The sequence below is a fragment of the Phlebotomus argentipes genome, unplaced genomic scaffold (genome assembly GCF_947086385.1).
Source record: "Phlebotomus argentipes unplaced genomic scaffold, Phlebotomus argentipes genome assembly contig_15, whole genome shotgun sequence".
Lineage (NCBI taxonomy): Eukaryota > Metazoa > Arthropoda > Insecta > Diptera > Psychodidae > Phlebotomus > Phlebotomus argentipes.
Genome location: NW_026776181.1, coordinates 1,526,909 through 1,539,717, shown reverse-complemented (window position 1 = coordinate 1,539,717; position 12,809 = coordinate 1,526,909). Strand labels below are relative to the sequence as shown.

General features: G+C 41.3%; 3 protein-coding genes across 3 annotated transcripts; 2 read left to right on the top strand and 1 right to left on the bottom strand.

The window, feature by feature from the left end:
* Nucleotides 1–153: 153 nt before the first annotated feature.
* Nucleotides 154–2,003, top strand: LOC132263428 (zinc finger protein 883-like). The gene is made up of 2 exons (XM_059763191.1): nucleotides 154–387; nucleotides 449–2,003. The coding sequence occupies exons 1-2, from the start codon at nucleotides 226–228 to the stop codon at nucleotides 1,943–1,945; spliced, it is 1,659 nt and encodes a 552-aa protein (XP_059619174.1). The 5' UTR covers nucleotides 154–225; the 3' UTR covers nucleotides 1,946–2,003.
* Nucleotides 2,004–2,107: 104 nt separating this feature from the next.
* On the top strand, nucleotides 2,108–2,841 carry LOC132263445 (U6 snRNA-associated Sm-like protein LSm2). Its single transcript, XM_059763211.1, has 3 exons — nucleotides 2,108–2,162; nucleotides 2,226–2,293; nucleotides 2,356–2,841. Exons 1-3 carry the CDS (start codon nucleotides 2,160–2,162, stop codon nucleotides 2,570–2,572), a joined length of 288 nt encoding a protein of 95 aa, XP_059619194.1. The 5' UTR covers nucleotides 2,108–2,159; the 3' UTR covers nucleotides 2,573–2,841.
* Nucleotides 2,842–2,879: 38 nt separating this feature from the next.
* On the bottom strand, nucleotides 2,880–6,730 carry LOC132263433 (LIM homeobox transcription factor 1-beta). The gene is made up of 4 exons (XM_059763198.1): nucleotides 6,230–6,730; nucleotides 4,006–4,201; nucleotides 3,341–3,948; nucleotides 2,880–3,121 (listed from the first exon to the last, which is right to left on the bottom strand). Exons 1-4 carry the CDS (start codon nucleotides 6,318–6,320, stop codon nucleotides 2,883–2,885), a joined length of 1,134 nt encoding a protein of 377 aa, XP_059619181.1. The 5' UTR covers nucleotides 6,321–6,730; the 3' UTR covers nucleotides 2,880–2,882.
* Between the last annotated feature and the right edge of the window lie 6,079 nt (nucleotides 6,731–12,809).

Genomic DNA, 12,809 nt, shown 5'->3' with positions numbered 1-12,809 from the left:
TGATTATTACAGCAAACTGCAGTTACATAAAAAAAACTGAAGAGTGCTGAAGAATTAATGCTGAATCGACTACTTATTTGCTTATAGAAAATTTGTGAACAGCCGTATAATATTTGTGCACCACATCGATGAATTCGCATCCCTTGTTACACTGTTTTGCTTTTCATTTGTCACAATAATGCTGACTCGTCTGTGTCGTGTTGAGCATTTGTGAAGATCGTAAAGATGCAGGATTCGCAAAGCCTGAACTTCGAGATCTCAGTGAAGGAAGAGATCATCTCAAAGAGTGACGAAGTGTGTCGCTTCTGTGTTGGCAAGACTCCGGATTATTCCTCAATTTTCCAGGATGATCTTCACGAATCCCTGAAATCTTGCTTTGGATTGATGGTCTGTATTCCGGATTCTGGGTTAGTTTAGTGATTCCTTCGCTTATTCCTGTGTTTTTCAGATTCAGGAGACAGACAACTGGCCAAAGTTCATCTGCCGGCAATGCCTGAACTCGGCGAAGACTTGCATAGACTTCGTGTCGAGAATCCGCGAAAGCGAGAAGAACCTCAGAGATCTTTACGGAGAATGGACAACTTGGAAAGATATTGAGAGGATTGAAATAAAGCCAGACATCGAGATGGTGGATGTCAAAGAACTCCCCTTACTTTGTGCTGACGTGAAAGCTGAAGTTGATCAACTGGAGGAATCAACAACAACCCGGAAGAAACCTCAGAAAAAGACAGTTCTCGAGGAGACTTTGCCCAGAAAAAGAGGACGACCCAGAAAACATCCTGTGCAATATGAAGATATTCCAGTATCCTGTGGTGATGATAAAAAAATGCTAGGAAAACTGGCTGGAAGACGGGGACGTCCGAAAATCTCATCTTGTTCTGAGGATGAAAAGCCATCAAGTCCCCCTCTAGAAGCTGCACATGACACCATGAAGGAAGAGCAGGAGGCCAAGGAAGAAGATAAGAATTTATCAGAATCTCAAAGCTATAAGGAATTATCGGACGAGAAATCCAGGAAAATTGAAGAGTTTTTTAAGATGGACTGCAATCAATGCCCTGAAAAGTTCTCTAGATTCAAGGATCTTCAGGCCCACTATCGATCTGTACACAAGAGAAAAGGATATATTTTGTGCTGCAAAGTGAAGTTGAGTCGAACGGCTAGAATTCTTCAGCACATTGAATTCCACATGAACCCGAACGTCTTCAAGTGTGACGAATGCGGGAAGACTTTCAAGAACAAGCTGGGCTTGCAGCAGCACAAGGTGAACAGTCACACCCCGAAGGAGCTGCACTTATACAAGTGTCCAAAATGCCCGAGGACTTTTATGCATCAGCAGCGCTTCAGGACGCATTCTGCTGTTCATGCAGAGCAGAGGAACCACATTTGTCCGGAATGTGGCAAAGCATTTCCCACAAAAGGCAGACTTAAGGCTCATGTTATGAATATGCACCAAGAAGTGTCCTATCACGTCTGCGAAATTTGCGCCAAGATGTTTAAGAGTAAGGACTGCTTCCTTGATCACCAACGAACACACACTGGAGAGAAGATTGAGAAGGTTCCTTGTCCAACTTGTGGCAAATTCTTCAGCGAGAAGCGGTTGAAAGTTCACATGAAGCGCCACAATGAGTCTGACGAGGTGTTCCGGTGTCACCTCTGCGACAGGGAATCAAACAGTCAGACATCCCTGAATCGGCATATAAAATATGTTCACATGAGCGAAAGAAAGTACAAGTGTAATCTTTGCGAGAGTTCCTTCAAAAGGCCAGTTGATCTCCGTGAACACATGGCGACTCACACTTCCAACCAGATCCTCTACACTTGCCTCTTCTGCCCAAAGCAGTTTAACAGCAATGCCAACAAGTATAATCATCAGAAGGTGAAACATCCGGAGGAATATCAAGCTATGAAAGAGAAGCGATTCGCTGAAGCTAACGCTGCTCCATGATAAATTCCTACCCTGATAATTTTGGTTTGTGAAACTCTAAATGCAATAAAGATACTGTAAGGGTTCTAGAAATTTAATAACATTTGGCGTGTTCTACGCATAAATAAAATGCGTGAATTTTAAAAACTCGCGCGAACTACATATTCGCAGCCAACTTCATTCTTCAACACAGCGCAGCGTAGAAAACATCAACAAAGCGGCGGTCTCGTGAAAAATGGTAATTATACCTCACATACTCCATTGCTTGATGCCTTTTAACTTAATTTCCATTCTCTTGCAGTTGTTTTACTCATTCTTCAAGTCACTCGTTGGGAAGGACGTGGTGGTGGAGCTGAAAAACGATTTATGGTGAGATAACCTTAAAATTCACCTTCCGGACAAATTCATCTAAAAGTGCGCTCCTCTTTCAGCATCTGCGGGACTCTGCACTCCGTGGACCAGTACCTCAACATCAAGCTCACCGACATTAGCGTGACGGACCCAGACAAATATCCGCACATGCTCTCCGTGAAAAACTGCTTCATCCGAGGCTCAGTTGTGCGATACGTTCAACTGCCCAGCGACGAAGTAGACACACAACTACTTCAGGACGCCGCCCGGAAGGAAGCGGTGGTCAGCACGAGGTAGAGAGAAAGCCCATGTCTTTTTATACATATATAATTCATCTTCTAGAATATATATTACAATTTCAATTGCTTTTCTCAACATACTCCAAATGATTTATTTGATTCCGTACATAAAATTAAATCTGGATGCGACAAAACTCCCTCTCTAGATGCACTATAATGACTAGGTATCATCACAATTATTTCAATTAAATACACTTATCCTTCGCCTGGGGGGAAATCAATGGGGGCTGCAGCGACAGGGAGTTCGGGGACTCTTGGGCGCCGGGATGTCTTATAAAAGTAGGAAATCCGTGTCACAGCAGCGCGTCTCATTGGTCGGAGCTAAAGTAGGAGTTTTGCATGAGATACAGCTTGTCGATGGGGTTTATCACGCCCGCCGTGAGAGACACCAGGCTCTCGTGAGCGCCACCTTGGCCGTGTCCTGCCTGTAAGTCCAGGTTTTGCAGCGAGAGTGTGTCCGACGTGCCCTCGTCCAGGTGATCAAAGCTGCTGCCGTCCAGAGACACGTCGGAACTGCAAAAACTATCCCCAGAATTACCAGGGTAGTCTGTAAGATAAGGAGAAATTAATTGCGCACGCTCTAATAACTTCTGTCTTTGGGTGAGTCAGATTTAAAGTGGCGATTTTAGAATTAATTTATGCTTTTTAAAGTCAAGACAAGCCCAAAAAATATCATGCAATTAGACAACAAATCAAATTTTCAGATTTAATCAAATATGCCAACATTTGTCACTATGTCATGAAATGTAGCTCATCAAATTCTTACCGTCTGGAGAGTAGGGAATGTTGGGGTTCAGCGGTTGACTAGCAGACCCGAAAGAACTGTCCAGACCGATGTAGTGCCCATGATCGCTGTTGGGCGACTCTTGCTTTATGCCCTTCTCTTCCTTCACTGCGTCGTCTTTCTTGTCACCGTCTTGCTTCGCCTTTCTCTGAATCTTCTTCATCTTGGCTCTCTGGTTCTGAAACCACACTTGCACCACGCGCACCGACAAGCCCGTGTCCTTAGCCAGGGCTTCTCTCACCTTGCGGCAGGGTTTTGGCGACACCTCAAAAGATGCCTTGAATTGACGCCTTTGGGCTGATGTCAGGATTGTTCTGGGCCTCTTCGGGCCTCGTCGGCCATCGCGAGGCCTCACAGAGTCGTCTAAAAGCATATCATCATCATGCGGAGACATATAGAAGTCCTTCTCGTAGTCTAGGCGACAGAAGAGCTGACCGGCGCGCACAAAGTAGTGTTCGCCCTTCTCTAGAGGACGACAACAGATGCCACAGATGAAGCAGGGCAGGTGATAAACGTAATTCTGGACCCGCATCACCATGTCATGCGGCAGAACGCGTTCACTGCACCGAGAGCACTTGACGCTGAAGATTCTGCAGTGGAAGTTTTTTAAGCCGGGAATTTCAGGATTAGACTTAGTTCTTTCTCACCTGTCATAATCTGCCTTGCAGTAGAGCTTTGTGTTCCTCGAGTAGCAGGAATGATTGAGTGGAACGCCACAAACGCAGCACGCTAGGCAGTGCTCATGCCAGCTCGCGTCCGCGACTCTCATAAGGTATCTGTCGTGAATTTTCTGGCCACACCCCTCGCAGATCTCGTAGTTCTTCTCGCATTTGATGCCCACTTCTGCAAATGTTCATGGAGAAGACTGATTTATTGTTGGCCATATGAACGTGTTTAATCTAATCAGGCAAACCCACACTTGACAATCAATATATTGATGGTATTTGCGTGATAATTCTATGCAATCACGACAGCTTTTCACTTTTCCCGCGGTTTAGGGCTCGAGATAAGAGATATCGTTCTCGGGAAATATCACAATAATTTCTCTGGAGAATTTATTATTTATACGATCACTTTGCCGCCAGTCAATTCAAGAGATAATTGATCTAATAAATATTCAGTACACTTAATGAGCCCATTGAAATCAATTTAAAGTTTGAAAATCAATTGGAGAGATGATAGAGAAGCTCTTTAAATGCCACTCCTGAAGATATCACCCGAAAATTGACTTCCTCTTCGATTAAGGTAAACACAATCCATCGCACGAGGAAATAGTTTGGAGTGCAGAAAGAGCTTTTAGTGGTTTTCCTCGAGAATGTTTCGCACCTGCCGGGACCGTGAGAGTGGGTGGCGAAATTCACTCCCAAAAGTCCCCACATCAAGAATGCGATCAAAAACACCGTGTTTCGCTTAGTTAGAACATGAATTTATAATAAAAAGCCTGCACCAAAAAGATCCGAACAAATTTCCGCCGCTACATTGGTGGAGAGGGGGGTTTTTAATTAAAAAACAAGCCAACAGTAAACTGATTTAATTGTCCCATTGTATATGCAAAATGCCATAGTTCTTTTTCCCGCACTCTCGAAATTGCAGAGCGCGATTATCCGTCCTTTTTTGCGATGCAACGCGAAAACTTGTCTCTTTTTGCACCAGAAATAACAAATAACACCATTAAATTGGTGGGTGTTTATTATTATGACGACTGTTGTTGCAATATCGCGTCGTCCCTTAACACTTCTTCTCAAAACATTAATGTTTGCATTCTGCGTGGTTCTCATCGCGTTTGTGCACTTTAAATTTAAATAAATCAATCAGTTATTTCGTCTCATGTTTGTCACACATTTTGAAAAGCACAAATATACAGATTGTTGTGCACACACAGTGACTTTAAGGATATGACTGCGTGAACTCGTTCAATAATTTTACCTGAATTTTAAGACGGTTTGAGAAATCGTTTAAAAAATCTGTTAGAATTACATATTCTATGGGAATCATAATTATCCTAAACTTTATAGACTCTCTAAGTGTTCATTCTTGGAGATGGTGGATTTATGGATAACGCATTTAACATCGTGTGAATATCTAATAGGTGACCTTCAGTATCTACATATGAACGTACGTATGGTATGTATGTGAACAATATCTACTACAATATCCATTCTATTTAAAGATCTATATGTCATTATGCACAGAGGTTCGGTATTTGAGAAGAATATTGCCTCAAATTTTTATGTTATACCTTAAATATGATGTTTTTGCCAATCATTAATCATGATTAATAATGAAAAGATAGATAAATCAGCCCAAGTGAAAACACAAAAGCGGTAAAAGTATATTTTTCGTGACTGTCTGAATTTTTTGCATATATTTTTATTGATTTCAAATAATTTTACAGTATTGGAGCTCTTGAAACTGTAGTAAACACATAGGAAGGCAAAAAATTAACCACTGGATCGAGATATTAAGTTAGCATTCGAATCTGATAGTCTTTTCACCGAACTCAATACAACATGCAATATTTCGCTTACATGAATTTATATTTGTGATTTTCTTATATAAAAATGTAAAACACTTACTAAATCTACCTCACATATAATATAAAAATCAGATTTGAACGATTTAAAGGTTTCTTGAGGTTTGTTTCAATAGTGGATAAAACTCCATGCATTGAGTAATCCGTTCTTTTCATTAAGACGCAATGAAAAGGAATTGAGTTAAACCTGTCTTTTGATTTATTTAAACTCTTCTTCAGCATAAATCACTTTGTATTTTAAGGTATGAGAAGGTAAAAAAAAATTAGTCGGTACAAGACAGTCTAGTCATGATTGAAAACTCTTCCGTTGGCAAATGTGTGCAGCATATGCTTCATACCTGTTCGTCCATTGCATTCGAGGGAATTGGAAATTGGCTCATGATTTTGCATGATTCCCGCTGAATTCGGATTTGGATAGAATTCCAACATAATCTCGCGTTCTTGTTTCACAGTCAATGGTAGTGTAAAATTTCCTCAATCCGTCACTCTTTATCTTAACATCAGAATTTCACTGTATCCATCTTGATCATGTTCCTCATCGATTGTCCTCACCATTAATCCACTACTTGTTGGGGCGCTCTTCTCGCCCCAGAGTGAGAATTCCTGTAAAATGTTTTCACTGCCTCACTGGCATTTTTTCAGTTCACACGTTTCACTTTTTGTCACTTAATCCGAGAGTTTTTCACTGCATTCTTACCGTGTCACAATTTTTGGGAATTCACGTGCGAATTTTTGATGAATTTTTGTTTTATTCAGCAATCGCGTGCGTGATATTCTTGAATCAAACAGTGGGGTGATTTGTGTGGCAACGGAATCACGTCCAGAGCGTCGTGAGGCTGAAGTGCATGTGATGATGGTGTCTGATCCGAGGGAAAAGTGCGGACGAAGTGTGTGACAAAGTGATGGGCGAGGGACGTGGTGAGACGAGGGCTTGTCCCCTGAGTTCCCGTCACCCAAAACATCAGCTCGACGAGGTATGTGAACAAGTTGGTGACTGTGTATTGAGTTTTTGGCAAGGAGAACAAGGTGGTGACACCCTCCGGAGCACGCATGCACGATTTTTGATGTAGTGACGAGGAAACGCCCTGTTCTCTCGTCATTGGCTGCTCGTCTCTTCTCCTCTTCTTGTGCCCATGGCTCTCTGGGAAAGTGCAAAAGGCTGAGACGCACTACTTTTCCCCGATTCAGACGACCGTCCTTTTCCCACCTCGGCTTTTCTCTGTGTGGAGCACGAAAATCAGTGGCGGAAAATGGATGGAATCCCTGAAGAGTGTGGGATTCAAGAGGATAAAAGTGACATGCACAACTTTTTCCAAACACACAACTTCAATGCAAAAGTCCGCACTTTTTGCATCGAAGTTCAATGCCTCGAGTTATGCGGAATGCATTAAATGTCCAGAAAGTTTTCCCTATGGAGGAAATTGAGTGAAGATTTTGGGGAGTTTTTGGCTAAAGTAGCACTAACTTCAAGTGACCTTCTCTATATTATTATCAAGAAAGACATCTCTGCTCTTTTAGGAGTAATTATTTGGGTAATTACGCTCTCGAGTGATACAATTTCCAAGTTCGGAAGAGATAAGAAAGACTATTTGGCAAAATTAGGCCAAACCAGACAGTAATAAAGGAAGACGGAAGAGAAAACAAAAATTTTAACAACCCTTTGGTTTGGAAACGATCAAAACATTTTACATTAGACAGAAGTTTCACACTAGAAACAATCCAAAAACTCACTCATACATAAATACAGTGCTGAAGAAGAAAATAAGCCCAACATAGGCTACAGCATATATGAGATAACATTTTGATTGATTATGTTAACAAAAATGGTTTTCACGTTGAGTATAATTTGCTGATGAACAATGTATACGTCGTATATTAGGTATCTGTAACATATTTTATGACATTTAAGTTAATATGCAGAACATGCTCGAGTATCTAAGAAGATGCCTATTAATTTTATATCCATGAAAATTGGCTGCGAAACAAATTGATACCATCTCACGCTTGTAACTTTCCTTCGAGATTAAATTACGTTTGGAAAAACTCCGAAATGTAATGAATAGCCGGGTATTTTTCATTTGTCCAAAAGGCGCGCACAATTTGGCGCACAAAAAGTGCTACAAGACAAATTGGTGCCTCGCAGAAAAACGGCAATATATACCTGAAAGTCGGAGAAAAGAAAAGTCAAGGGTGTGTCAATTTTCCAGGGTGATGGAACTCCATTCCCGCCTTCACGTCTGCCTGATTAACGAGCCGTGGCGCTTAATTAAGGAGCGCCTCCCGCCCATTGATCATTTCAATAAATTCTCAGAAGAAATGCCCATTTGCTGGGATATAGCAGAAATTGCTCTCAGAAGAGAGACATCCACATTAAAGGGTTGGGAATGCTGGTGGGTGTTTGGTAGTGACCGCGGAGATGCACAAGATTTTGAGGCCCCGCAATTGTCTATGCGCAAATTGTTGTCCATTTTCCACCACCCACACAATTCCCACCGCACATTCGAATTTGTGAATGTGCAGAAAATGGCAGCAAATACAAGTGTTTGCGGTCATGTACTTCCTTCCACACCATGTCTTCCATTGAATTCTGGTCTCAATTTTCCATGCGATTTCGGAATATGTAATTTATCCCATGCTGCACAGGGTTGTGCAGACATTTTGTGTGCAGAGCTTTTCTGATACGTTTTCAATTTTTCCTCCCAACCCTGTGCGAACATTCTTGCATTTTCTCATTGGCAAGAGAAAGGAAACTACGCCATGCTATCGAATGATGGCCATTATGTGATTTTCATTCCAACTTTTCGACCTGAAACTTTCATGTTCTCTTTGCCAAAAGTTTCTTCTTTCGCCCAGGAAAAACTTTCACTCCCAAGAAGGATTGAAACTCTGTCCAAACTTTTTACTGAGAGTGTCCCGAAATATTTCGAATATCTGGCTAAGCTCAAGCCTCTCTTGAGGGCAACTTTTGGGGGAATTCAAGTCATTTGGTTATCTCATAAGGGTTTTAACAGCACTTAAAGACCTCTGAAAAACCATAACTTTTCCCAGGTAAGACAATGGAAAGCTACCATACCTTCAATTCAGCATCTTTGACAATATATTGATACGCATATCTTCTTGGGGCTGTCTTTGGTCTCACGTGCACCCCATGAGGTCGTTTTGGGGGACAATTGCCCGCACGTGCTGCCGGATGGAAGCTGCTCTACTTCACCACCACCTGTTCTGCCCATACAAAATGCCATCCCTCGCCCTCGACAAGACAAAAAAGCCGAGGGTGAATTCGTCTTGCTGAATTTTATGCTATTTAAATGCCCATTTTGTCACAGTTTGGACGGAGTTTTGACACACAATCCCAAATATAATTGCTCTGCCCTACAGGAAATGCCTCAAACTCGTGTTACACGCTTTATCTAATACCTCTCGAATTTGTCACCAATTAAAATTGCACCATTTAGAACGGAGATGCTGAGATAAACTGCATTGATAAGTTTCACAACAACGGATTTGTATTCGACTGGATCCTGGAATATACAGATTTCCCGTTTTCTTCTGAGTTATAAGACATTTTTTATGTACTGAACGTCGCTTTGGGCTCATCCAACGTGCGTTGGATGGAGAAAAGATGGTCTCGAGGACTTTAATAAGAGGATATAGAGATATATTTGTGTGTTTTTCAGTTCAATGATTCTCTCTCTTCACGGCTTTTTTCCCCATTTATTCGCTGCTGAGCACGAGGGAAGGTTGGAGTGGTTCGAGGACTGCCGGTGGGACTTTTGAGAGGCTGAAGAGACATCCCAGCATGATGATGATGGCTCAAATGGTCGATTAGGCTCCTTGATTTATTTCGAGTTCCAATATCGCAGTATTTATTTTCTTCCTTTCCCACTATTTCGCTTCACTGAACATCCAGACTCTTTCACTTTTACCAGCAGACAACCAAATATTGACACTCCAAAGCCTTTCATTCGGGAAAAAATGAGTGTGTAATCCGAAATATAGTGGAAACTCTTTCATTGCAGAGGATGTATGGAGTAATTTTTTGAGTAGCGTAGTTCGCCTAATCAACCACTTGAGTAAACATATGGCAGAATATTCATATTATTTCATTTTATTGGTTTGCCAACAAAGAAATAGAATTAATTTCGTACGCGATAAACAATATTATATCGTTCAGGGTCTTCATTAAAATCCGCAGAAATTGAGGTGCGTGAAATGCTTCTTTTCCCGCCAGAAATTGTCAGGTTAATGGCAAAATTATTGTAATATTAACCCAAAATTTAATTTTGAAGATGATTCCTCTGAGGAAATTGGTCAATTTTGGGCAAAAAGAGATTCTTCTTGCCATATATTCACCTTTAACTTCCAAGGTATGGTTTTTTCCCAACCTAGCCCAGAAAATAGAGCATAATTTTAATATTCCTCGGTTGCATTTTCCTCCTTTTCATAACTCGCGCGTCAAATTATATTCATGCTCCTTTGAAAGTTATGTTCTTCCACAGTAGAAGGTACTTTTATCCTTTTGACGCCCGTTCGCCGAGGTACGTCCTTAATAAATTACATCTAACGTGCGTTGAGCGTCCTGACAACTGCACGAGGGAATAAATTTAAATTAAAAGTCCCAACTTTGGGATTGATATTAACAGCACAGTCTTTTCCCTGTTTTTCCACAGTTTGAAGAATATACGTTTTATTTTTTGTAGAATTACAGAGGCATAAAGAGGAGGAAAATACCTAGCAAAGTGCTGAATAAAAGCTTATTTGGAGGGAGTGGGAGGAAAGTTGGAATTCACATGGAAGTGACAAACAATTCACTTCCGACAAAGGCGCGTATCTTTGTCATTCTATCAAACAACACCCTCTCATCCGCGTGTCTCCCATTTCCCAGGAGGAAAGCCCCGCAACATGAGGAGTTCAAGAGGCACAGACAAACATTTAACACAGAAAACAGTGGAGACGAGAGGACTTGTCGCAATACGACTCAAAATACAATATATTTGTAACAACCTCCGCTCTTCTGTCCTGACTTTCTAATATCGTGCGCCACACAGCCCAGAAGAGCTGGAGACAATCCCATGCCGAACAACCCCAACTCCATCCAATTGCCAACAATCACAGAAGGAGTGTGTTTGCCAAAAGACACGGTGTGTCTCACAATTCAAAAGAGATGGGAAACTTTTGCACAGCGCAACAAAAACAATTAAATGAAAACATTTCCCTTCACAACCCCGCCAGCAAGAAGTTCTCTACAATTTCCTCCACTGCACCATTTCACCGGAATTAATATTATTCAAAATATCTCCCTTGTTTGGCTCTTTGAGACAATTCCTCCTTGCTTCACCTCCGCTTTCTTTCCGCTCATGAAGCGCGATACAAAGCGAAAGATATTTGATTCTCAGCAAATGAATTATTTTTCCATCTCTTCTTCTTCGGCCTGGAAAATCCTTTTATCTTTCTTTGTGTGGAATTAGGAAGAAGAATGAGACATTTTTGCTGATTCGCCTTTTGCTATCAAGGTTAACTTTTCAATTTATTTTGCAAAATTATAAAAAAGAGATATTGGATCGTATTCTCAATTTATTATTTACTAAGTATTAAAACAAAAAAATTAACAATGTGAATATTTTTTCAATACATTTTTAAGAATCAGGATTTTATGGTGTTTGAAGAAAAATTTAAGTCTGCGTTGAGTCAGTTATTATTTTTTCATTATTCCACACAGGGTTAGAATAGCATTAAAAAAAACCTCTGTCTCTGAATATAGCAGTATTTCTAAACGAGTTTCCACAAGTGCCTAAACTAACTCCAGTTTATTGCATTTGTAATTTTCATAAAAGTTGCAACATTTTTTATCAAATGGTTTGAAGTGGGAGACGACTTTCAGTGGGAAAATGTGCAATAAACGATTGAAAGAGGAACACTTGAGATATTTATCGCTTTGTTGTCATAGATCAAATATCTGTTTTGCCGCCTTCTCGCCCACTAATTGGCAATGGGAGTCACTCGAAGAGGACGTCGAGGATGTAAATTAGCCATATCGCAGAGATTTCCCATTGAGATCTCTTCGGGACAAAGTGAATTGAATTGCTGGACAAATAAAGAGGGACTGAATGATTGAGATGAAGTTTTGAAAGGGGTTCAGTTTCCCAGTCTTCTCGTCGTCAGTGCGGAAGGTTTGATTGAAGACACGGAAGTTCTGGGAAAAGTGCGAATAATCCTGGTGGCAGAATGTGAGAAGTTGCTCAGGGATGGAAAGCGCCTCCTGCTGAGCGAGAAAGACGCTTTGGCATTGTAGAGCGATTGTGAGCGTTACACCCTGGGATTACTCGACTAATGCCAGGGAGATTTGGCATCAATGATAGGGACTTTTGCTTCTATATCGGAATCGATGCCCGGGGTTGAGGCACACGTCGGAGATATTAAAAATTCATCCTCCTCTTTACCACCCCCTCTATTGACGGATATTCTCGTGTGTATGTCGCCGAAAAGCCGTGAATAGACACGCGCCCAATTGAGCTTCTCAAAGGTGTACATTTCTTGTACCTGCTCGAGCGCATGGCCGTTCTTTCCTCGGGGATTAAAGAGATACTATGAAAGAGAGGGATTTTGCAGTCACACACGATTAAATTCTGATCCTAGGGTGGGAGAGTAACTTACAAGATGGGCACAAGAAGCTGTTGCCTTTGAAAACGTTTCAGCGACATTTTCACACGTCGTCAGCATTATCAGTAAGAAATTGTGTCTTTTTCCGGCAAAAACCGGTGATAACGAAGAGATGAAATTGTTTCACACGCGCGTTTGTGGTTTCGCAGAGAATTGCCAACATATATCGTTTCTGCGTGGGATTATCGAAGTGTGACACGGATTTTCTCAATGGTCGAATGAATTTTGCATTATGAGGCCAGAGAAATGTCGTCCAAG